General features: G+C 42.9%; 2 protein-coding genes across 9 annotated transcripts in view; both read right to left on the reverse strand.

The window, feature by feature from the left end:
- Anapc4 (anaphase promoting complex subunit 4) overlaps nt 1-5,253 on the reverse strand; it is a 31,775-nt gene extending 26,522 nt beyond the window's left edge. The window contains exons 1-2 of the mRNA NM_001107220.1: nt 4,943-5,253; nt 3,416-3,521 (exon numbers count right to left, since the gene is read on the reverse strand). Coding sequence (NP_001100690.1) covers nt 3,416-3,521; nt 4,943-5,071 — 235 coding nt within the window. The 5' untranslated portion in view covers nt 5,072-5,253. The remainder of the gene's footprint in view (nt 1-3,415; nt 3,522-4,942) is intronic.
- Nucleotides 5,254-12,941: 7,688 nt separating this feature from the next.
- The window catches only part of Zcchc4 (zinc finger CCHC-type containing 4), a 41,639-nt gene continuing 28,469 nt past the window's right edge, over nt 12,942-26,111 (reverse strand). For 4 of the 8 annotated variants that reach the window (XM_039092190.2, XM_039092188.2, XM_039092191.2 and 1 more), the window contains 5 exons: nt 21,063-21,184; nt 20,749-20,824; nt 18,518-18,569; nt 17,966-18,110; nt 13,925-17,310 (listed from right to left, as the gene is read on the reverse strand). In XM_039092190.2, the coding sequence (XP_038948118.1) occupies nt 17,235-17,310; nt 17,966-18,110; nt 18,518-18,569; nt 20,749-20,824; nt 21,063-21,184 (471 nt within the window). In that variant the 3' untranslated portion in view covers nt 13,925-17,234. The other 4 variants (XM_063273353.1, XM_063273354.1, NM_001401428.1 and 1 more) reach the window with 3 other exon arrangements.

The raw sequence follows: 26,111 nt of genomic DNA on the forward strand, positions 1-26,111 counted from the left end.
CACATGTGCTATGGCACAGGCACCCACACATCATGAATAAATGTGATTAAAACAACTGCTTTTGCCTTGAAGCTTTCTTTTTTTTTCTTTTTTCTTTTCTTTCTTTTTTTTTTTTTTCGAGGTTATAAGTTCATCATTTCCCATTCTCTTTCCTCTCCAAGTCCTCCCATACAGTTCTCCCTACTCGCTTCCAAATTCATGGCCTCTTTTTCTATTAATAGTTGTTATATAAATACACACATATCCCTAAATACATAAATATAACCTGCTCAACCTGCATAATGTTACTTGTATGGACACTTTCAGGGGTGACCACTTGGTATTGGACGATCAATTGTGTGCCCTCCCATCAGGAAGGTATCTCTCCTGTGTGAGGGGTTGAGGCCTCCTGGACTTTTCCTGTCCATATTAACCTGTCTATTGTTGTTTTCTTTGTTCAGTTCCTGTTTAAGCAGCCAAGTTGGTGAGACTTTTATGGCTGTTGTCTATTTCTGTAAGTAATATTTTAAAAACTAAAGAGATCTTTGCATATAGTTAGACCCATTATTTAAGCTTATTGTCAAGTGTTCAAACATGACCTGTCTACCTGTGGACCCCATTCCCCTAAATGAGCCACCTTGTCTGGCCTCAGTGGGAGAGGCCTAGTCCTGAAGGACTTGATGTGTTGTGGGAGGGGAGGGGGCCTCCCCCTTCTCAGAGGAGAAAGGGAAGGAGAAATGGGAGGAGGGGGGCTGATATTGGGATGTAAAGTGAATGGACGAATGAATGGGAAAAAATGACCTGTCTACTACCTTCCCACAGATTCCACTTCAGAGCTTCAAAACTGATCAGTGAGTTTCACCTCACTCCCCTACAAGCAACTTTGCCTGAGGAGAGGGGCTAGACCAGCCTGCTTTACTTTTCTTCTTTTACGGTTTAGTTTGTTTTCTGAAAACTGAATCCACAGTCTTGCACACATTCTACCAATAAGCTGTCCCTCAGACTCAGTCAGTAACCCTCCTGTTTCACCACTCCAAAGACAGGCCTGCACACCACCAGACAGGGTTCCAGCCACCATTCTCAAAAAACTTAAAATACTTGAAACAACTGCTTTCTAACAAAAACATGAAACATTCTGTTTATATGAGACACATTTTAATTTTAAAACACATTTGGTTTTAATGATTTCTCTGGGAGATCCTATATTTTTTTTTTCTCTTTTTCGGAGCTGGGGACCGATCCCAGGGCCTTGCGCTTGCTAGGCAAGCGCTCTACCGCTGAGCTAAATCCCCAGCCCTGAGATCCTATATTTTTAGGCAAATAATAAAGTCCTCAAAATGTTACACAAAAATTTTTTTCCTGAGTCAGGTGTGGTGGCTCAGACCTGTAATCCTAGCATCTGGGGTAGGAGGAAGGAGGACTATCATGAGCCCAAGGCCAACCTGCGCTACAAAGTACAACTCTATCTCAAAATACAAAACAATAACAAAACCTCTCATTTCAAAGCTACAGATCAATAAAATAAAAGAGCAGGAGGCACCGAGTTTACCAGGGGTGGGACGCCTAGCAAATTCCTCTATTATATTTACTTTCTTATTTTTGAGTGCTCATAGGTGCAAATGTCTGCCGGGGACATGTGTGAAGGACAGAGGAGAGTTTGCGGGAATCATTGCTCCTCTGTCACCATGTGGATGCTGGAGATCACCCAGGTTTTGAAGTCCGGCAGCCAACACTGTAATCTGCACGGGGCCATCCCACTGGCCCACATCCCTCTGATTTATATGCTCTATTCATCTTCTAAGAAAAAGGAGAATGGCTATGCTTAAAGCATTCCTGGAAATTCTATGTTTAGGAATTAATCTGAGGAGTCAATCCCACATGCTCAGAATGGTTACCCACTGCTTACAAAAGCAGAGAGCTGCAATGTAATAATCATCACGACCAACAGGTGTACATTACAATATGGAGACACAATGGTTAGTGTTCATTTATCGTTCATCATGGCAAATCTGTTTATAATGGCCTGAACAAAACCTATGGGAATAGCATGTATCAAATGAATTCAGATCAAAGTACACAAACAGATCTCTACACACATTTTATCAGGGATTACTGTCAAAGCTGATCACCAAAACAGAGTTATTTCTAGGTTATACGCTTTCAAACAAGTTTTAAGTACTTATATTTATCTTTAAAAAAAAAAAACTAAGCAGGAGGACATTCTCGTTTTACAAAGGTAATCTGTACCTTAAAGTACCTCTATGCCTGTTCCACCCTGTGCTGCAGTGACACAATGCTGTTAACTATGAGGTTCACATCAGAGAACTATGCAACTACATAATCACAATACCAAAAAACAAAAAATTGAAATGAAAACAGAAACCCTCAACAAATAAAGAAACAAAAAGCCCATGTTTTGAGCATGTTAAAAATTTTGTGTTGGGGGACTAGAGAGATGGTCCTGAGTTCAATCCCCAGCAACCACTTGGTGGCTCACAACCATCTGCAATGGGATCAGATGGCCTCTTCTGGTGTGTCTGAAGATAGAGACAGCGTTCTTACATACACAAAATAAATAAATAAATAAATATTTAAAAAAAAATTGTGTTGGGCCATGGGCCACATTCATTGTTATTCAGAGCCCTATGTGACTTACAGACCACAAGCTGTAGCCCATAGCATTTTACTATTCTAACACTTGGAATAACTGCTCAAAAAACTATCAATTTAAAAAACTAAACAAATCACATACCCACCCACACCCACTTGGACACACGCATGCAACCCCCACACACACCCATGCAAGATGAATGATCTGAACAACAACAGCAGGAAAAGACCTGTGGGAAATGGAGTCCCAGTGGGAGGTTTCTCGGGAGTGGTAAACTGCCTTACATAGAGAAAATTTATGAACCTCACATTTAGTGCCAACTGAATTTGGGGGAGAAAAGGGCTGTGATGGCACTGAACTGACCCATGAGTGGTGAACGGTACTTGGGTCAAATGATGTAGGACAAGAGAGCAGAGAGAACCAAAGCCAAGTGGTCTATAACTGTGTCAGACTGCGATCCTATCTGCCACAAAGCCAGGGCTTGATAAAGAGTTATCCTTGCCAACAACAGACTTTCACGAAAAATATTTTAAACATTCTAAAAAGAAAAAGTCTCAAACTAGTATTTACAATTCTAATATAGGGCCAGGTATGGTAGGTAACACATGTTCTTAAGCCTAGCACGGGGGAGGCAGAGGCAGGTGAGTCTCTGTAAGTTCTAGTGCAGCCTGGTTTACACAGCAAGTCCTAGGTCAGTCGGGGTTGTGTGGTAAGACCTATATAACAGAAACAAAACCATAATTCTAAAATGTGCCAAGAAAAATGTATTCTTTTTAGAATATCCTTTTTGAAAATAAAAGATACACATTCGTAGCATTATCATACGTTTGCCATCTGGTCTCCAGGCCAAGCAGGTCACTTCTTTTCCTGTACTTTCATTTGGTGGAAAACTCCAGACGCGATGAAAACTTGCAAGGCGATGCAGTAAAACCTAAGACGAAAAGATGTAATAGCAGAAACTCATCTGCAGAAATAAAATGAACCTAGACCCCCAGAACACAAACTTTAATTACCACTTTTGAGTATTTAGCTGTCCACAAAGCAACTGTGTCCAAATGAATGTAAGACATTTTCAAAGAAATGGATGAACTCAGAGGGCACAACTCAGACCTGCACTCTACATATTTTCATTTTTTAAGTACACTGTAGGTGTCTTCAGACACACCAGAAGAGGGCATCGATCTCATTACAGATGGTTGTGAGCCACCATATGGTTGCTGGAATTTGAACTCAGGACCTCTGGGAGAGCAGTCAGTGCTCTTAACCACTGAGTCATCTGTCCGGCCTTCATTTTTTTTAAAAGTACACGTGTGTACATGTATATATTTATATCACATTTGTGCAGCCAGTGCCCAAGGAGGCCAGAAGAGGGCATCAGTTCTCCCTGGAACTGGAGCTACTGACAGGTGCGAGTACCCATGTGGGTGCTATGAACCAAGCCCAGGTCATCACTAAGAACAGCATGTGCTCTGGATGGCTGAGCTCGTCTCCAGCCCCTTTCATATCTTTTAAGCTTACTTTTTTGAAAAGGTTAAGAAGGCTGTCCCAGATGACAAACAAAAGAAGTAACAGAAACAATATCAAAAGGTAGCTGTGACATAGTAAAATAACAACCATGACTGCTCTTAGCTTTGTCACCAGCCATGGATCTTAGAGACAGAGCCATCATGACACACAACACGATAATGCAATTTGGCACACGAAACTGCCCTGGATGCTAGGACTTCCTTACCACCTAGTTTTACATAGGTGAGATGTTAAATGGCACAGCTGAAGGGTTCCTTTCAAGATGGCTGCCAGGTAATAATTTTCCCCCACAAAAAGTTGGGTATGTTCTGGTTATACTTGATACTGAGTGTTCACGTTTCTAATGTTAGAAATGCTAATTGACGATGTTCATACACATTCTGTCTGCAATTCTGTGAAGCACAGCCTCTCAACTTAAAGATCTTTTAAATAGCTAGATGTAACAAAAATATAAAAATTCAAAACCAAACATCCTCCGTAGCAACTGCGCGTGCACACACACACATTTCTAGTTGGACCTGACAGTTCATCTTCATTCTCTACTCATCTGAAAGCCAATTGGGCGGGGTCTGATGTTGCATCCCTGGCCAAATCAATTCATGGAGACCTGTGTGTGCAGAACTTTGAGGGAATTTGTTCTTCTGGCCATACAGGAAATGGAATATACACCATGTTTGGCAGGCACGGTCCTTTACACTTTCTCTTCAAGTGAACAGCCACGCTGAGATGTAGGGACAGGATAGATATGTGATTCAACATGTCTGCGAAAGGGGAAACTGAGGCTCGAGAGTCCCAGCATAGGCAAACTCTCACCAGCTCACTTACCTCGCCTGTAGTGTTGGCCAAAGCAATGAGGTCTCGCTTGGGTGACCAGGCCAAGAAAATAATCTCTTGCGGCAGTTGCTTCTCTCCCACCACCCGAAAGGATGGGAAACAGGTCGGAAAGCGCAGCATGGGTGCGGCCCTGCAACGACGCTCTCGTGAAGGCCGTCGGAGCACCCGGCCACAAAGCTTTGGCGCAAAGCCCTGCCAGCAGCGGTACCTGCCAGACTCTCAAACTCGGCCTACTCCTAGCCAGCTGCCTTCCCCGCCCTCTCACTCCGCCCTCCGCGCTCAGAGGAAGCTTCCGGCGCCGACGCTAGGTTGTCCTCGCGAGAGGAAGTGAGTGGCAAAGCGGCGGCGCGCAGGTGGGGCGGGGAGAACGCAGGGCTGCGCACTTGGGCGGGGCTTGATATGAGGCGGAGCTATGTGGACGCGGCAAGCGAGTGCCTAAGGCAAAGTTGGCCTGGGCTACAGCAGGGGTGGGCGGGGCTAGAAGTGAGAGGAGCGTGGCTGGGCGTGGCTAGGGGCGGAGCGAGCTCTAGTGCCTTGAAGGTCCGCTACTCTGGGTTGCCTAGTACCCAGCAAGCTCCAAAGGATCCTTAACGGTGTATACGCGGACAAGTGGGAACCCCTTTAAGGTCTTTGCCGTTTGCTCAGAAATTTGCTTCTATGCAGATAATCCCTTGATTGTTCCAGGTTTAGGCTCTAATCAAAACTCCCGATCCACACACCTCCTTTGGGACACTCATAGTGGGAACCCCTTTAAGGTCTTTGCCGTTTGTTCAGAAATTTGCTTCAATGCAGATAATCCCTTGATTGTTCCAGGTTTAGGCTCTAATCAAAACTCCCGATCCACACACCTCCTTTGGGACACTCATAGTAGTTTTCAGCGCTGGCTGCACAGTAGAATTTAAAACAACAAAAAGCCCTCTCTATCAGGCAGAAGTTTAGCAAACTAAAAGAGAATTAACATTGGACAGAAATTAACATTTAAAAACAAAACAAAACACTGTTTACAGAAAAATATGTTAAAGTGTTTGTACCCTCCCGGACACGGGACAAATAGTTTGACTTCTCATCCTATTTAAATAATCACTTAACTTGTAACAAACTCACCACAGTTAAGAGGAAGCAGGATTTATTCTATGGCTATCTAAACATTCAATTTTGTGAGAAAATTTGGACAGAAACTGACTGCCAGGCAACTTCAATAATCAATATGTTGATCACAACTTCTCTGGGGGACAGTTTTAAGTACAAAGACCATCCTGCAAGATGGGAGAGTTCTCATCCTTCTTAGCAAAGTCTACATTTTGTCATGTGTAGTAGTTTTTTTTTTTTTGAAAGGTTCTAAATGTTATTACTGAACAAACACCCTAATTTAGATGCAAGCAAGTCTCCAGGTTAAAATTGTTGAAATCCATCTGGTAGGACTGATCGATGATCTCAGTTCAGTATAAACCCTCAGTCTTGCCATTGTGTGAATGCTTATGAACCCAGCTCCATTCTCCTCCAGTGGCTTCTCTTAGAGTTATATCTGATTTTGTTACCACTTTTCATCGGAATCCACTGAGGAACAGAACAATTTTGCTTTTGTTTCTTGGCCAAGAATCGCTTGATTCTGAAAGTCTTGTTAGACAACATGGCAAGAAGCCGAATCAGGTGTAGAGTGCATGATGGTGGAGGAAAAAAAGAGACAGTACTGTTTTTTAAAACTGTCTCCCCCTGTCATGGTTTGAATATGCTTTGCCCAGGGGGTGGACTATTTGGAGGTGTGGCCTTGTTGGAGGTGTCACTATGGGAGTGGGCTTAAGACCCTCATCCTAGCTGCCTGGAAGTCAGAATGCTGCTAGCAGCCTTCAGATGAAGATGTAGAACTATCAGCAACTCCTGTACCATGCCTGCCTGGATGCTGCCATGTTCCCATCTTGACAGACTAAACCTCTGAACTCATGAGATCTGCATGGCTCTGTCTTCTATAACGCTAGAATTAAAGGTGTGTACCACAATGCCTGGATCTAAACTTAGCTGTATGGGATCTTACCCCCAAATCCCTTAATCTGTTATCTCCTAGAACATAGGATTCAGCTCCAGTTCACTTCCTGGTGCCCCTTTGTTGTTGTAAAAATATAAAAATAAAAAAAGTATAGTTGTATTTTACCCCACTAGGTCCGCACCGCGGTGCCCCAAGAAATCTGCTAGATATCTTGGCGGAATCACATCCCAACTCCGTGGAGGCCCATTGTCTCCTGCCGCTGCACACTTTCCTACCTCAAACTGTCACATAAAAGAACACACAACACAATAACATTTGACTCAATTGATAAGATATAATTGCCCACTTAAACATACAAAGCCCGGTACCAACCATCCCTTAGGAACATTAATAACAACTGTAAATACACAGAGCAGAATCTTTACGTCAGCCTCCATCATCCTGCCACAGCTTCTCTCTCTCCCTCTCTCCTGTCTCTACCTTTCTGTTCTAGTCTCCTCCTCTTCCTTCAAACTTCTCTCCCGCCCATCCTTCCTTCTTGTCCAATGACAGGCCTCCTTCTATCTTGTGCCTGCCTCACCTGTGACATCATCCTACACCCCTTTAATACTTGAACCATATATTTTATATTTTTCCTTTTAAAGCTTGCTACACTTGTTCTTCGTGAGACTTAACCAGAGAACAAACTCTACTGGGCTTTTTTGAAAAGAATTCCTTTGTCGATGTAATTAATATAAATCTCTTTACCTTAAACTCAGGTAGACTCTTCAGACAAGAGCAAAAAGCACCACAATCTTCACCAAAATAACACAAAAAGTCTCTAGCCATACTAAAATTCTTCTCTACTGAACCTTCTTGAGCCAGGTTTGCACAGTTCAAACCAATCTTAGGAACAAAGTCTTTCATACTCTTATTAAGATAGCCATTAAACTCCATTTAAAGCATTCCACTGCTTTCCAAATCCAAAGTCCCCCAATCCACATTCTTCCAGACAAAAGCATAGTCAGACCATCATAGCAATACCCCACTTCTGGTACCAACTTCTGTCTTTGTTAGGGTTTTTATTGCTGTGAAGAGACATGACCAAGGCAACTCTTTTTTTTTTTTCTTTTTTCTCTTTTTCTTTTTTCCTTTTTTCGGAGCTGGGGACCGAACCCAGGGCCTTGTGCTTTCTAGGCAAGTGCTCTACCACTGAGCTAAATCCCCAACCCCCAAGGCAACTCTTATAAGGACAACATTTAATTGGGGCTGGCTTACAGTTTCAGAGGTTCAGTCCATCATCATCAAGGTGGGAACATGGCAGCATTCAGGCAGGCATGGTGCAGTAGGAGCTGAGAGTTCTATATCTTCATCTGAAGGCTGCTAGCAGAATACTGACTTCCAGGCAGCTAGGGTAAGGGTCTTAAAGCCCATGCCCACAGTGACACACCTATTCCAACAAGGCCACACTTCCAAATGGAGTCACACCCTGTGCAAAGCATAATCAAACCATGATACCCCCACTACTTCATTTACTGTTTTGGAAAGAAATCCAGAGACTAACTCATGTGATTCCAGTTTGAAGAATTTCTAATAAGAGTTCTAGAACCATAATATTTGCATTTATATGAAACACACATTTAGTAGTGTGATTATTGTTACATATGAAACAAACACTGCACTGCATAGTAATTAATACACAGTGATTATTAACACACTTGTCTACCTTTAAGGAAGTTCCAGATTTGGTTAAAAAAAAATGTTAACGTAGACTTGCTCAATATAGTTTTAAAAAAATCAAACCAAATGTCCAACCATAGGACACTTTTTTTAAGATATGGTATATCCATCCTGAAGAATTCCATCTTTATAGACATCAATTCTCATATTTATGAAAAGGTACAGAGCACTAAGCAGCATTTCCAATTATGGTGTCTTTTTGGGGGGTGGGTAGCTTTAGCAAGTTTCATACCTCTACTTATAAAAGAATCTAACTGAAAAATTAAGGAAGTGGTAGCTGGTTTTCTTTGGGTTGCAGTACGAGAGACTCTGAACTTTCTGCAACCGCCTGCTGCACACAGCTACTGAGAAGCTGCTAAGTAGCAGAGCAGAAGCTCAACAAGCGTACAGGATGCTTGTGCAGCCTCGCTCTCCCCGTCTGCAGATGAAGGAACAGGCCCACCTCCTCAGGGTCCTTCTCTTCGCCTCCATATGGAGTCTCATTACATTACCAAGGCAGGCTTCAAACTCACAATTCAGCCTTGGTGTCTTAGTTAGGGTTTTATTGCTGTGAAGAGACACCAGGAAGAGACTCTGTCTTAGGGTTTCTATTCCTGTACAAACATCATAACAAAAAAGCAAGTTGGGGAGGAAAAGGTTTATTCAGCTTACACTTTCATGTTCCATGGAGGCATTTCCTCAACTGAGACTCCTTTCCCTGTGATAATTCCAGCTTGTGTCAAGTTGACACACAAAACCAGCCAGTACAGACTCTAATTCCACACTGGGCAGAGCTTAAGCATAGAAGACCTCAAAGCCTATCCCCACAGTGACACACTTCCTTCAATAAGGCCATACCTCCTAATAGTGCCATATCCTATGGGCTAAGCATTCACATACCTATGGGAGCCACACCTATTCAAACTACCACACTTTCAGAGTAGCTGGGATTCCAGGCATGCAACTCCATGCCCAGTTTTAGACTTAGCTCCCCAGAGTGCACATTTAACAGTACAGTTCTGCTGGTTTACAGTGACATGTAAGTAAACACTCAGAATCTTGGAACTGACCAGCTGATAGCCTAGAAGCCACCTTGACACAGAGTGTTGAGCTCTTCAGTCATTCTGGTGCTATTTTCCTCAGTCTTTTTTTCCTCTTTTTTTTTTTCAAGATTTATTTATTATACACTGTAGCTGTCTTCAGACACACTAGAAGAGGGCATCAGATCTCATTACAGATGGTTGTGAGCCACCATGTGGTTGCTGGGATTTGAACTCAGGACCTCTGGAAGAACAGTCAGTGATCTTAACCACTGAGCCATCTCTCCAGCCCCTATTTTCCTCCGTCTTGCTGAGTTAACACGGATACTGAGAGTGCCTGACACCAAACAGTAACCACCTTATCTTCACTTTATTGAGATGACCTCTTTAGCGAACCCTCAAGTCATTTAAACCATGTCTTAATGTTCCGATTAAAATCACATCAAATAAGTAAAATTGGATTTTCCCTTTGCTTTTGGTGGCAGTGTTCCTTCTACCTGTGCAGCTCCTAGCACACTGGGCTCTTGTGGAACAGTTAGGGAGCTGAGGCAGAACACGTTCTTCTACACAGCATTCCCTTCACTAAGTTGGACTTTATGTGCACTGACTGGCACATGTTATTCTGCCTGTCAGCTTCCCATGAATGGAGGTCATACATGATGCTGATCCAGGCAAACTCAATGAAGAGACTTCTGCCGTCAGCTTCTAATCTGTACAGAGCTAAAAGAGTACACCAGGTTATTATAACATATGGAAGGATTTAAGTTCCCTGAAGAAAATACACACACACACACACACACACACACACACACACGCACACACGCACACACGCACACACGCACACACGCGCACACACACAGAATTTACTTCACTAGCCAGAAATGTATCCCAGCTCTGTAGCTCCATAGGAGAGGACGAAAAGCACATAGTAAGGAGGGGGCAGCAAACCAGGGCACTCTGTAGGCTGCTTTTCATGGTTTCTTTTTATATTACATAGAAGTGGGCAGGTACCAACAAAAGGTTTCTGGTTTTTGTGCATTTTTATGAAGTTCAAGGCTCCAGTGTCCTCCCAGCACAGCCACCATTAGACCCTGTAACAAATGGTCCTCATATGTACTATGTGTCTATCATTGTTCCCTGTGTCTGTTCTGTCATTGTTGGGTTATTCATACCAAGCACACCACTAACTAAGCCATATCCCTACCCTGTATTTTATTTCTCTTGACTTGAGGCAGGGTCTGACCAAATTGCTCAAGGTGGTCTTGAACTTTTGATCTTAATTACTCGAATAGGATTGCAATCTTGAAAATGCTGGGATTACATGCATGTATCAGAGTTTTTCTAATACCTTACTCTTGACTACTACTAAGGTTCAGGTTCCTCAATTCTAAGATAATTTTTCTTCATTTCAGTATTTCCAAAATCAAAAAATCTAAAAACTATTATGTGCAACTAATGAAGCACTGTTCCTTTCCCTTACAGAAAGCAAGGATAAAATCAATGGTGAATTATTTGTATTGAGTGTGCTAGGCCTGAGCACAGGTTCCAGCAGTCCTCCCGTCAGCCTCTAGAATAGCCAGATTGTAGGTATATTCCGTGACTCCTCGCTGAACAGTCTACCTCATAACTGATAGTATCTTAAAATTAAGGAAAATGGAGATACAAACGATGACTGGCCACCAGGACCCAACTCTTCAGTGGCCCGAGTCCCTCAGATATCTGAGTTTCAGAGAACTCAATAGATTGGACCATGGTTAAGTAGACACAGTAACATCTGGAAATGCCCCTACCCTACCCAGGCTGAAAACAGAGGGGAACTCAGTGATATCCAGGTCTCAGACTATCATCACAGCCATCTGTGTACAGTGACAGGATGTAAAGCTCAGGGGTAGAACACTTGTCCAATGCGCGCGTGTGCGCACACACACACACACACACACACACACACACACACACACACACACGAAAGCCTGGGTTTTACCAAACAGAAACCAAACAAGTAGACACAAAACACAGGGAGATAAGTTTCTTAAAGCTTCCCAGGGCTTAACTAGTCTTCAAAAAAAAAAATATATATATATATATATATGTGTGTGTGTGTATGTGCATACATATATACATTATATATAATATACATATGCATATTTATATACAGACACTATATATAACATATTTGGGTGTATACACATGTACGTGTGTATGTTCCTGCGAGCAGGGGAACATGTGCCACAAATATTTATGAAGTCAGCTCTCTCTTTACCCTGCCGTGATTCAGGGTTTCTCTTCTTTTTGCTGCGGCATAGGCACCCTAGGCTACTTAGCTCATGAGCTTCAGGCAGTTCTTCCGTCTCTACCTCCCATAGGAGTGCTGGATTACCCATCTGGCTTTTTACGTGGGTTCCAGGGAAGAACGCAGAGCAGCAGGCTTGCATACCAAGCACCTGCACCCACTGAACCATCGGCTTATCCTTTGATGTCACCTGATGTTTACCATTATCAATTCGATCTGCACCATGCTTAAGAGTCTCACACCACGCATCCAACCATCCAGGTTTACAGGGAGTGGATAGAGAACTCACAGGGCTCCAGCTAACACCAAGCCAAGAGGCTTCAGGATGAGTTCCAGAGCAGCTGGTTAGGAACAAGAAAAGCCATTATGCAAATTAGGCCATTTACAACTATTCAGTCTTAAAGAGATAAAGCCAGGTAGCTGGCTGACAAACGGAGCACCGAAGAACTGCTTGTTCTACGATCTGGAACCACTCTCTCCAGTGCTAGGCAACTGGGACGAAAGAAGATAACCATCTGTGGTTACACAGCTCGCTCACCACAGAGAATGGAGATCACAAACCAAAGCCAGCATATACGAGATGCTCCCTTCACCATCCTGAGGCTCAGAGGCTTATAGAGGAGATCTGACAAGGCCACATGGCCAGCAAGTGTTTCCCAGAACAGGAGTGACAGAGTTAATCACTATCCTGCCTTCACAAAGATGTGAGTTAGGACCCTAACGTGCCAAACATTCAGCCAGCATCTGAGTGAGCCCATACCATCAGAAGACAGGTTCGGAGGTGGGTAAAGCCATGTGCCCCCAAGTCTGACAACTCTGGTCAATCCCCCTGGAGAACAAACATAGACTCTCACAAGTTGTCCTGTGACTTGCACATGAGTGCGGTGACACACATGGGTACACACACAGGTACACATGGACACACGTACAACAATCCATTGTAAGATGTTAAAAACAAAAGTAAGAATAACAAATGAAAACAGTACTGAAAAATAAAGATTTAATAATAAAACAACAATTACAATCTTTTTATCTTTACAGTGCTTCAATGACAACTTCCCCCATTATCTCCAGATGCAATCTATAAATAATTATGTATCACACTTTTTGTTGAAAGAGTCTGGGTGTGTCCAACTTTTTTTTTTTTTTTTCGGAGCTGGGGACAGAACCCAGGGCCTTGCAGTTGCTAGGCAAGCGCTCTACCACTGAGCTAAATCTAAATCCCCAACCCCATGTGTCCAACTTTTGACATTGCAACGCGACATCATCTACAAAGTTCCTATCAAAGTCTGTGAGAACAAGTTATGACCAAAGTCACACAAAGTCTCAGTTTTAAGTGTGCTTATGATTCGGTGTTAGGCTACGTTCATAGCTATCCTGGGGCACATGTGGCCCATGGGCTGTGTGCTTTAATGTACTGCGTGGTCACTAACAGAAGTTTCATACCTAAATTAAAACAAAAGCTTGACTGACATAAGGAAAAGTATAGATTTTCATTTGCATTTCTATCTGGTATTGTAAGTAAACATATGCTGTATGCCCATTTTTCAGACAAAAGAGGCCAAAATAAAGACTTGTCAGGAGTTAAAGAGTGGAAAGACATGTAGAGAGAGAGCCAGGCAACCTACTGCGTACAGAAGGCTCCCGGGTCTGCAGAGGCAGCTGAAGGGACTCAGCCAGCAAATGCCACCTGCCTGTTACCAGCCTTACGAAGGGGCACACCTTTGAAAGCAGCTGGATTTAAGTCCAGTGTGGCACTCGGAGAAAATGGCATCAAAGGTTGGACTGTAAATCTTGCTTATTCTCAAGTCACTGGACATTTAGGAGCGAGGATATTGATGGGCCCTTTTCCTCCTCTTCCTTCTTCTCGGAGCAGATGTGTGATTCATGGATTGTCCTTTAGTGCCTCCCTTCTTATCTTATTACTTTTTCTTTGCTTCTGCTTTCTGACAGCGCTGAAAAGCAAGGTGCTAAATTATTTTATGGAATGAGCACAGTGAATTATGTAATTATGCTGAAGTTTAATTAACTGGCTATCCAAATAGGAAAATAGAAGACGTGAAAGAATTTACTGTGTGGTAAGCATAAATCCCCGGGGTTCTAACCATGACGACAAGGAAACAGACAGAGGCCTGATCACGCAAAACGTTTCCAAAGACATTTCTTTAAAAGATGGTCACTACAGATTTAGAACAAGCTATTCAGGACAGACACGCCACAGAAGTGAGCAGCCACACCAATGGGCTTGTCTCTTTGCTACATTTATACTGCTCAACTCAGCACTTCCATTTCCAAATCCCTGAATTACATTTTTTTTTTAGAAAGGGATTAATACATGCGGCAGTCAGCAGGGGCAGAAAAATGAAACAGCACTAAAGGAAAAGAAAAACTGACCACATTAAAGAGGGCCCATTTCCTAAAGCCTCAAAGCTAATCTTCCTTTCTCTCACAGGTGTAAAAGTGCCAGCTAGCACCTCAAGGGATGCCTGGCTTTTGTGTCCCAAGCTTCTTGAAAACAAGCTTCTAACTAACAGGCTGGTGCAGCCCCTGTGCAACCCACCACAGCAGACAGATCCCCTGCCCGCCGCTCTCTGCACCATGATGCGGCAGCCTATGACGGCAGAGTCCTGACTGCTCACGCACTTCTTCACACCAGCAGAATCATGCCACGTGCCCTGTGGAGGACTGTGCTGGCACATACATTGTGCCAGTGAGCACACCTGGCAATGGCCCTGACATCTACCAGCATCAGTTGTTGAGAGGCAGAGGCCATGACTCCCGTGAGCCATAGTGAGCTAGGCCCTTCTTGGTCTTCCCAGGATAAAACCTGGAGAAAGGCCTTCATGAACAGCAGATGTGGGCCTCATTTTCTGTTCCCTTAGCATAGGTTGTACTGGATATTGAAATACAAGAAAGAGTGGCCATGGTCTTGCAATTCAAGGAACTAGGAACTAGGGAACTCTGCTACGTAGCTGTTTCCTTTCTCCCTATTTTTTTTTTCAGTAAAAAAACTCAATGCTCTGAAGTCCTAAAATCCCCCCAAGGAGAGAGTGGCAGGGCCAGCCTGGCTCTACAATCTTTGTTCAGACTCTCCTGGTAATGACTACCCAACTAGGAGCACAGCCATCCTGCAGGATCATCCGTGGACACCAGCTCTCAGCCTCTTGACTTGGCCACTCAGTACAACGCTAAGATTTATATCTTCCATGTGTTATACTATGGACTGAGAATACCCACCAGCTCAAAATAAAACCCACTTTATACTGTTTCTTTGTGTGTCACATAAACTTCTTTTACTCATTTCCTTACAGTAGGAAATTTTCCTGATAAGTAAGGACTTAGCAAATTTAATGGAGTAAAGTATAATCTCTAATAGAAAAGTCAATGAAGCCTTGTGTCTTCTATTCAAATTTTAAATTTCTCTTTGGTTCATCTATTCATAAGCAGGATTAAAAATAAACCAGGTTTCACTAGGGAATAAGCACAAGGAAAGAATTTAAAAAGCCCTCAGTTGCAATGTAAATAAACAAAACCTTCACGAGCAAAGAATATGAACTGTGATACGCTGGCTGAGTAAAATTACTCATTTCAGTTTGCCTTAAGTTTACACTGACCTAGTATTTGTCCTCTAACCTACAATTTATGTAACTGACAGAATGAGCTTTCACCACAAGAGGGAGCCAGCACCATTCCAGTTCACATCTAAAGGAAAATGAACCATGGAAAACCAAACTACAAAAGACAGCTGTAAAATGTGTAGGACTGAAAGATCCTGCATGCCAGGTATGCTCAAATACATCGTTAAAGTATTGCCATTCATAATGAAGGAGCGTTTTGTGAGGCTGCAGAGGTGGCTCAAGGTAAGAGGAGTTGATGCTCTTGCAGAGGGCCCAGGCTTGATTCCCAGCACCCAGGTGGCATCTGTAACCCTGTGACTCAAGTCCCAGGGCATCTTCTGGCCTCTGCAGACATCAGGCAGGCACATGGTCACATACAGGCAAAACACTCATAATATAAAATAAAAATAAATGTCTTAAAATGTTTTTGTCAATTTCATTACGCAGAGTTTTTTGTTTGTTTTGGAGAGGAGTAACTGAGCCAAGAAGAGTCCTTTGGCTGGAGGAAGCAACATTACCTGAGGATCACAGGCAGGATCACAGGCACACTGTAGCACAACGCATTTGCTCTTTGAGTAAAAGTTGACAAAATCCAGTACTGAAAGACAGTCTCTGCTCCCCCCTCCCCCCAACCAGAATGTTACTAAACACTCCAATAAAAGACTAGCTTTAAAAAAAAAATGGTTCCAGACGTAGCCCCAGCTGGCCTCCTCAGTGCTGTGATGGAAGGCAGGCATCACAACACCAGGCTAGACCAGCTTTTTCAACAGCAAGCCTACAGAGAGCCTATGAGAGAGCCTACAGTCAATGTCACCCCAGTATGGTAGTACAGGCTGGGCATCCAGCATGTGGGGAAACAATTTCCAGGTCAGCCTGAGCCATATAGCAAAACTGTCTTAAAATCAAAACTCCCACCAACATGAAGATCCAATTTCCATATACATTAATTCACAGACTTAAAGGCTGGGCATGTCGACTCCTGACTGTACTCAAAATGACACTGTAAATGGCCTCCCAAGAACTAGATGGGTTGTGTTTATTATTGAAGCCTTCTAAGGGGGAAATTATAAAATGCACTTAACCAACTTTTAAAATGTATTCTTCTACCTTGAACTACTCAGTGGACTAATGACAAAGTAGATTTATGAAAACAATGGCAAAAGCAAACACCTGGTGTAAGTGGAAACCTGGCTCCATGGCTGACCTAAATGGAGATGGCCTGCTGGGCTTAGACAGACAGACAATGAGACAGACGAGGACTATGACGGGATCACAGCAGATAAAGCTTCAAACACCTCTCATATTATCCATTCATTTCACCACAAATAATATGAGGGGAAATTTTTACCATAATCTCAATTTTTACATAATGCTAAATTTAGCTATTTAGTAATCTGTAGGCAGTGTGTAGCACCAAGGTTCTATTTTTGTTTTTTAATGTAAATCACTGGAATTAGACAAGACGATCCTTATTATCAATTTTAATTTTTATAAAGGGTGTATTCAGGGGTTGGAGAGATGTCGCAGTGGTTTAGAGGACCCAGGTTCACTTCCCAGCACTTTTGTGGAAGCTCACAACGGCCTGGAACTTCAGCTCCAGAGTCTGACGCCCTCTCACTTGGACTAGCCCAGCTGCTAGTTTTTCCTAAACACGTTATCCTGGCCTCAGGTTACTCTGAGTTTTACTCTGCATTATCAATGAAAATGTCGGTAGGAGATGTGAAAACGATCTTGAAAAAGAATAACATGTTAAGTATTTAAGTAAAAAGCATGTGTCGATGTTGACAGAATTTACAGAACTAGTACTAACATAAATAATGTGCACTTCAAATCTGGCGGCTGGTTTGCTCCACTCATTTTAATTTGGCTAAAGAGTTCAAGGGGGCAGTGTTTGAATCCCACATTAACCCATAACTGCTTTCAGTAATAACACAACAAATCCAGCCTTTCTCTACTTTGGAATTCACACTTCTCTGCTACAGAATGGTGAGCTCCTTCTAGCTGAATGCCTCCACTACCTCCTCCCGCCACCAGGTGTCTGCACCTGATCGCCCCACAGAGCCTGACTTCAGTGAAGTCTCAACTTTCGCCCTAAATTTAAATTTTGTATGAAGCATAGGAGAGGTGATGGTATCTACTTTCTCCTGGATCTTGGCTCTCTTGTGTCTAACCTGTCAGGGCTGGGCTCCTTGATGCACACACTCAGAGTGTGAATCCTCAGTGCTCCCCCAGCCCGCCCGCAATCCACGAAATAACCCGTAATGGTGAGAATCAGGTAGCAATTTAGCTCCTGAGCCCTCTGAAAGCTTTTCACTTCGGTAGATTGCTCCTAGAAAGCTTGACACGAGCAATCTTTTTTCTAGAAAGCAAAAGAATTCAACTAACTTGTTAGCTCTCTGCGAGGCGCCAATGCTGGGACAATTGCTGCGTTTATGATCCAACGAACCACAAATAAAGCAGCCATCTTTCGGCCCCAAACAGGAATGGTCTGGGAGTGCACAGCGATTGCAGGTGTTACAATGGATCCAGGCTGTAAAAGATAAATAATGTTTCAGAAGAGGTTCCTTTAATGTGATTTTTATGTTGTTAACTTCTGAGGTAGGTGATTATGAATAATGTGTACTTCGAATCTTGTGGCTGATTTGCTTAGCTCCTCTGAATTTGGCTAAAGAGATCGAGGAGCAGTGTTTGAATCCCACAGCAACCCGTCTTCTGTTATAACTTAACAAAGTCAGCCCTTGCCCAGCAGGCCATGGACATGACAGCATTTGCCACAATACAGGCTGGCAGGCAGCTCTCCCTGTGAAGGACATACACGTTGCTCTTTATAAAAGTCAATGTCATCTCTACATTATTTTATGAAAATAATAAAAATTCTATCCATATGAACAGAACTCAAAAACGTTTTCCCAGGATCCCACACACCCAAACACTTACAAGGCTTCACACACTTTTTGCAGAAAAAGCAATGGCTCCATTTCCTGCCATCCTACAAAAACAAATTTTAAAATGTTCAATTTGTTGTAAAAGCCAAGTTCCACAATTAAAAATTAAAATGTCTTATTAAAATATGTGTAAATTATTCATTCCCTATTTCTTCCTTTCCTGGGCTTCACAATTAAATACTTTGATTTTAATTTATGCATTTCTCCACTTAACTCAAATGCCTCCTTGATGGGCCTCAATTTCCTTAACTATGAAACTAGATTTATCCAAATGATCTTGAAAATCCACTCCGCTTCAAGCCATCCAATCTTCACAAAGAAGGACGCAAATGAAAATTTCAAGAGAATTAATGATTTCATAATTTTAGGTTATCTATACTACATAGTCCTTAATGAAATTCATATTTGAGAGCTCCGTGTAATTTAGAGAGATAGATTACAGGTTACTATTTTAGTAATTTTTTAACTGTGAAATAAAGCACACCTAGAAAAGAACAGTGAACACATGTGTGCACCTTTGGATATTAACAACTGCTGGTCAGGAACTGGGCCCTGAGCCCCCGAAGCCTGGCAGCGGGACACCCACCCCTCATCCCCCCTTCCGCGGGACAAGTGGTCCTGATGTGAGGCTCTCGTCTCCCTGTGCTTGTGTCCCACTCATGTGCACATTCCTAAACAAATTTTCTTTCAGTTTTAAACTTTATATAACCTGGGCTAATACAGACCACTCCTAAACTAACAGTCACATGAACAGAAACTTTTCTTTGGAAAATAATTTGTGCTGTTTAGCCAAGCTGAACTCCGCATGTTCTTTCTGACAAGGCTTAGTCAAAATGAGCGACGGAGCTGGAAGGTCATCCTGTCTTCCAGAGAGGCAAGCAGGAAGCTTACTCAGAACTGCCCAAAGTTGGACGAAAGCACGATGTCCTTCAGTGGGTGAATGCCTACAAACTGAGATACACCCAGACAATGGGAAGTCATTAAAGGGATGAGCCATTTAGCCACAGAAAGACAGACAGGAGCTTGAAATGGCCGTTTCAAGTAAGCAAAGCCAGTCTGAAAAGCAGTTACACATGCTCCAATATTATGACTCTCTGGAAAAGGCAAAACTATAGAGACAGTAAAAAAGATCAGTTTCCCGAGGTTAGGGAAGGGTGACCAAGCAGGTTGCAGAAAATTTTCAGGGAACACAGTGAAGTGACTCTGAAGCCCACAGTGGCAGAAGCAGGACATTATATCCTCAACCAATCCAAAGAAAACACAGTCCCAAAGTGAACCTCAGAGTAAAACACGGACTCCTCAACTGTCACACAAGGTATACTGTAATCCAGGATACTCATGAGAGAAGGCTGTGCACAGGAACGGGGAGAGGAAGTACATCCCAATACTTCTGCTTCATTGTGCTGCGAATCTACAACACTTTCAAAAACAAAGGCTCTTAGGAAAACACAGGAGAAAAACCCATCAACAGGAGACATCAACACAAGACAGATCCCTTATCCTGCAGCAGCTGTTAAGAGCGGAGAGTAACCGTGCCTACCTCAGGGGCTACCTTGAGGACTAAATGTGTTTGTTAACCCATGCAAAGCCCTTAGGAGCAAGCCTAGCACATAAAAACATGCACAGTACATGTCACTAACCATTACTTCATCAGAACAGCAATGGTATCTAATGGTCCAAAGCCTGATTTGAAACATCATAATTTTACCCTTAACAGACATATAAATTCAGCACTTAGTGCCTTATTTGAAGCACTCTTCATAAGTACCATATGAAAATGATTGAAATAGCTATTTACCGTGATGAAAGAAATTAAGTACTTTAAAAGCCTGTTTTAGAGCTGGAGAGATAGCTCAGTAGTAAAGGCATTCATCACCAAGCCTGATGACCCGAACTGAATTCACAGACCTACACAGTAGAACGAAAGAACTGTCTCCTGCAGGCTGTCCTCCACCATCCATGTGTGTGCCAATGGCCCACATGTGCCCACACACACTACACACACACACCACACACACACACCACACACACACCGTTCATGTACAAAATAAGATTATGTCTAAAAGCCTGCGGACTCTATAACTAGAATACTACTGTACTGAGGCTAGGCGGTAATAATACACCTGAATTCAAGTATTAACATAACATTGTAAAAGCAATAAAACTAACAAACTAACATAAAACAAACCCTAGATAAACAGGGAGGACACAAGAGAACTATACCTTGGATGTGCAGGAATTACAATGCACACAGTGCTGGTTCTCGCGAGAGACGTATCTCTGACAGACTGAGCAAAACCTAGAGAGAGAAACAGGGAAATGAGTGGTATGTGTTCATTGAGATTCACAGGACCGACAAAAGCAAACAAGGTACTTGCTCCAAAAATTGGAGGTAATCAGAATTCAATTCAGTATGAAATTATGGACCAAATCTGAGGGTAATATAAGAACCACACGATTCACCATTGAAGGCATTTTACTGTTAGGTACATAGAAGAGCATTTTCAGGTGACTTGGGAAATTCAAAGGGCTCTCACCTGTACCCTTCCTCTGATGGAAGGATTATTTTGTTGGGTGGAATGTTGGTGAAAATCCGGACAGGAGACTGTTTTCGACCTGTCTTTCCATGTTTGTAAAGCGCATGATTATCATAATCTACCTAACAAGTGAAAAGAAAATTCACTCAAATGAGTCAACATTCTGTAAGCTTCTTTAACCAATAAACAAACAAACTGATGCCAAGATACACGCTGAGGTACTGCAGGAGAGAATAAGAAAGTCCTAAAAGCAAGTTTACTCACGGCCAAACTCAAAGGTCCCTATGGCAGTGGCATTTCATTAAAACAAGATGTGTTATATCACAGTCCTGTTGGTGGCTCATGGGAACAACTCCAACTTATCTAAAAGGCCACATAACAAAGTCTGTTTTGTAACTAAAAGCTTTATTTCTGATGCTAAACCCCCACCTTGTTTGAAGATGTTACTAACATCACTGAGATGGTCCTCTCTCTCTCTCTCTCTTAGAGAAAAGCTTGTTACTTGGCCAAGGAAAAGCACGGCCTCTGTCCAGCCCTCTACTCAAAATCTGTCCTTGCACTCTTGGATGAACAGTGGTTTGGATCAGATCATGGCTGTCACTTACCTGTTAGATGACCATAGACAATCTGGGGAATGTTTGTTAAATGTAAAGGAGGTCACAGGTCCTGACCTTGAGAGTTACAGTGAGGGTCAACACTTAGTCCAGAGTCTGGCTGACATAAGGCAGGAAGATGGAAATGCAGAGGAGTCCACCCTTGGTTGTGTATCCCACAGGAACTCTTCCTAACACTGACCTCCCTCGGCATCTGAACTTGTGATTTTTACTGTTTATCTTCAAAGGGAGGCCAGCAAGCATTGTCTTATATTCCTAAATTCCCTGTCCTCCTTCAGCTAGTACCCATTCACACTCTCAGTTTGGTTTTCGATCTGTTGCGAATTCACCTAGCTACTAAACTTGTCTTTCTTTAGATCAATAATACTCAAAAAAGTGTTTCAGAAACACCGACATTACTGGGACGAATTCCAGTTAGAAATGCAAGTTCTACTATATCTGAAGCTTTGGAAGTGGGGTCGAGCAGTGGATTTTAGCAAGCCCTCCTCACATGCTCAAGTTTGAGAACCATTACTTTAGAGCCTCCTCAAGATTACCATGGCAGTAATGAGCTCAGGACAGGTGGGTCCGCACTTCCACATAAGATGCCATGAACTCTTTTGATGAGAAACAAAGATACACTTGGGAAGTTGGAACAGACCAGGCTTACAAGCTGGATACTAAATAAGCAAGAAGGTAAACTATGAGACAGGCTTTTCTTTCTTTTTTTTTTTTTTTTTTTTTAAGATTTATTTTATTTATTATATATGTGAGTACAATGTAGCTATCTTCAGATACACCAGAAGAGGGCATCGGATCTCTTTACAGATGGTTGTGAGCCACAATGTGGTTGCTGGGAATTGAACTCATGACCTCTGGAAGAGCAGTTGGGTGCTCTTAACCGCTGAGCCATCTCTCCAGCCCGAGACAGACTTTTCTTAAAAACAATTTTTAAAATGTATTCTTAGTCCCTGCGCTCAGGATGCAGAGGCAGGCAGATCTCTGTGAGTTTGAGGCCAGCCTGGCCTACAGAGCATGTTCCAGGACAGACAGGGCAACACAGAGAAACCCTGTCCCAAAACAAAACATATTCTTAGACTATACATATATGTATACAATGTATCTTGATCATATCCTACCCAAACTCCCTTTCCCATTCCCTCTAGCCCCACCCAACACTTCCTCTTTCACACACACACACACACACACACACACACACACACACACACACACACACACACCCCTCCAAGTCCAGTTAGAGCTATCATTAGAACTATCTGCATGTGCATGGGTGTGGAGGTTGTTACTCAGCATGGATGACCTACAGGCAACTACACCCTAGAAGACTTGCGTTCACTCCCTCTTCCAGCAGCCGTCAGTTGTTAACGCCTCCTCAGCTAGGGGTGGATCCTCACTCGTCAACCTCCCCGCCACGGTAGGCCGAGGACAGGTATTGTACAGGAATCCTAACTGCTGTGAGTTTGTGAACACTTGGATTGCATCCCATGCAGAAAGTGTCATTCACAGCACGCCTCGCCGTCCTCACTCTTACATCCTTTCACTCCTTCTTCTACCATGTTTCCTGGACCCTGAAGATGTTGATATAAGTATCCCACTTCCGGGGAGTCAGAGAGAAAGTGCAGGAGTGGTTATGACCCAAATACATCATCTGCATGAATGAGATTCTCAACGAATACATACAAATATGATATAAAAGAGTTCCATTTAGGGCTGAGCACTCAGCAGTCACTACTTCCCCACACTGTCCAAACTGTTAAGAGTCAAGCTGTTGATGGCGGCCTGCTTGACTGTCCATGGCTCTGGTTTAGCCCAGTATAGCCCACTATTACCAGAGTAACAAGCAAATGCATGCAGTAAGGCTCAAACTGCAGCAGTGAGAAAAAGCTAAGCAGATGAGCTGAGGGAAGGAAGGGACAAGTGAGAAGTCCCAAGGGTTTCTGACGGGCTGCCAGCAGGGGCGTCCTCAGTCATGCCTTGACTGCACCACGTAGGCTGGCTGGAAACTGACACATGCCCAGTGCCCCAACAAAGGAAGACTTAGTTAAGGGCCCATTTGCAGCCCTGCATTCAGTCCCCACATTTAAGAGAGACACTGATAAAACCTGCTCATTTCTACGGAAAATAATAGCAAAGAATAGGATTTAGAGTTTAACGAATTGGGAGTGTTTGTTCAAAAAAGACTGGGAGGAACGGACAGCCAGTTCATAACTGAAGGAGATTCATATGGAATAGAAATCAGACTTATCCTTTATTGCTTTAGAGAACAGAACCAGGAGCAATGGTTAGGAGTTAATGGGGAGCATATTTTATCTCAATATGAGAAAATTCTCTAACGATTAGAGCTATTAAATAAATTGAGTTGCCTTGTAAGGCTGTAGGACTCTGCCCGACAGCATCGAGTGAGGCTGGATGAGCGCTTGTCATGAATTCAGCAGAGGGATTATTACACTGGGAAGTCAGCCCAGGTTACCTCGCCACTTCTTTCCAACTTTCAAAATCCTATGAATATATGTTACCTATTAGAGGCAAGTCACAAAAATGGCTTTTACTTTTAAAAAAATCAACCTAAAATAGTAGTTTAGTTTTCTTTTGAAGAGATTTCAATTTATAATGTTTCCCTGGTACACTCCTTTGTGGACTAGAATACATGTGGTACCTTATTAAATTCAATGAAAGGTATTTTGCTCATAAACTTACTAGTGTCATAAGAAAAGCCATGCTTCCCACGAGACTGCTGAAAACTTTGAAACGCTGGAGAGTTAGAGAGTGGGAGGACCTCTACTGTGTGGGATACTCTGCGCTACAACAGCAGATGTAAGGGCAGCTTCTTTATGGTTTCCCAAGGAGCTGGAGAATGCATGTGTCAGGAAGGTGGCTGATTGCTCGATTTTGCATAACCTAATTGAGATTATTATTATTTTTAAATGCGGGTTTGTTGTGCTAATTAACTATAAACATATGGTATGTAAAACGCATGCTGCTAGAGTAAATTAATGTACCTCTAACATACATCCATATTTCATAGCTTCATCCACACAAATAAACCTCCTGTGGAAGTGCTATAAAGCAAACACAATTTTGCAAATTGCCTATCGCTGCGGCTAGAGCTGATCCACCATGTTCCCGTCATTACCCTGACATCTCACTCACAATGATGATGAGAGGCATTTTCAAACAGAAAATTTCTCCCACAGAACTGATTAATGTGATGAAGTACTGTATAGAAATGAGGGAAACACAAAATCCCTGCAATCCCCAACTTTTAATTTGAGCCCTACACAAATGGCTTCCGCGACACGCGACTGAAGGTAGATGGAGACTGAGGCATTAGAGCGCAAACTTTGTACCTACTATGCTCCAGGCAGTATGCCAGGCCACACTAGCATTTGCACACCTCTCTGAGGACTATGAGCTGTGTAGTCATACTAAGATCTCAAGGCTATGCCTTGGCTTTACCACCCACCACCACCATAGTGAGCCTCACATCCTTCAAACCAGATCTTAAATTTCCACGTAGACTGCGCCCCTACTCAACACTTACCGAGTCCTCATTATACACCAAGGTTCAAGAACTTGGTTGCCATCTTTTAATATTCAACAGCCCCCCAAAATCCCTATCAAAATATCTTTTCTACTGTAAAAATGAGCTAGAAGGGTTTCCTACACAGGCTGACTATAAACAAGGTTAGCTTTGACAAAGTCAACATGCAAGGTGTGCTCCAAGTAAGACGACGTGAAGTCTAGAGAGAGCATCTCAGGAGGGGGAGGAATGAAACCATCTCACGGGGGCGTGCTAACCACATGATCACTGACACTCGCAGTCCTGCTCCTAGCCCCTCATCCTGGGGCAAACGTCACTAATCAGTCTTGTTAGTTTGCCATGTGAGCCCGGCATTCATTCTCTGAACAAGTCTTCTAGGACATCACTAGAATGATTCGCAGCACTTCCAGGAGGTCTGCCACCCCTCTGCTCTTCTGAGCATTTACTTTATAGCTGAGGCAAACAGAGCTCTGGAGAGAGCAGCCAATCACCCCAGTCACACTGCTCTACAGGCAGTGCTAGGTCTCAGGCGTCTAACTTGAAATCAGATTCCCTCCTTCTTATCTGCCCTTACTAAAGCCACAGTTGATCACTATTTCATTGCCTGCTTATCATTGAGGGCCACATAGTTTATGTGTCATGAAGATTTGCAGCATGTGAGTCTTGCTCTTATCTGAACAGTGTCCTCCCTGCTCCTACAACAAGAGTCAGTGATTATGGTGTTTGTAGCTTTTTCAGTGTACTGTGGCTTGAAGTCTTATTGAGGCTGCGATGGTCATGGAAGGGGTTAGATCTATGCAGAAAGACCTGTACTGGAAAACAGAGGACTGCAGCTTTACTTTGATTTGTCTGTGGTGCTGGGGACTGAACCTGAGGCCTCAGGCATTCTGTGTT

This window comes from Rattus norvegicus, chromosome 14, assembly GCF_036323735.1.
Source record: "Rattus norvegicus strain BN/NHsdMcwi chromosome 14, GRCr8, whole genome shotgun sequence".
NCBI lineage: Eukaryota > Metazoa > Chordata > Mammalia > Rodentia > Muridae > Rattus > Rattus norvegicus.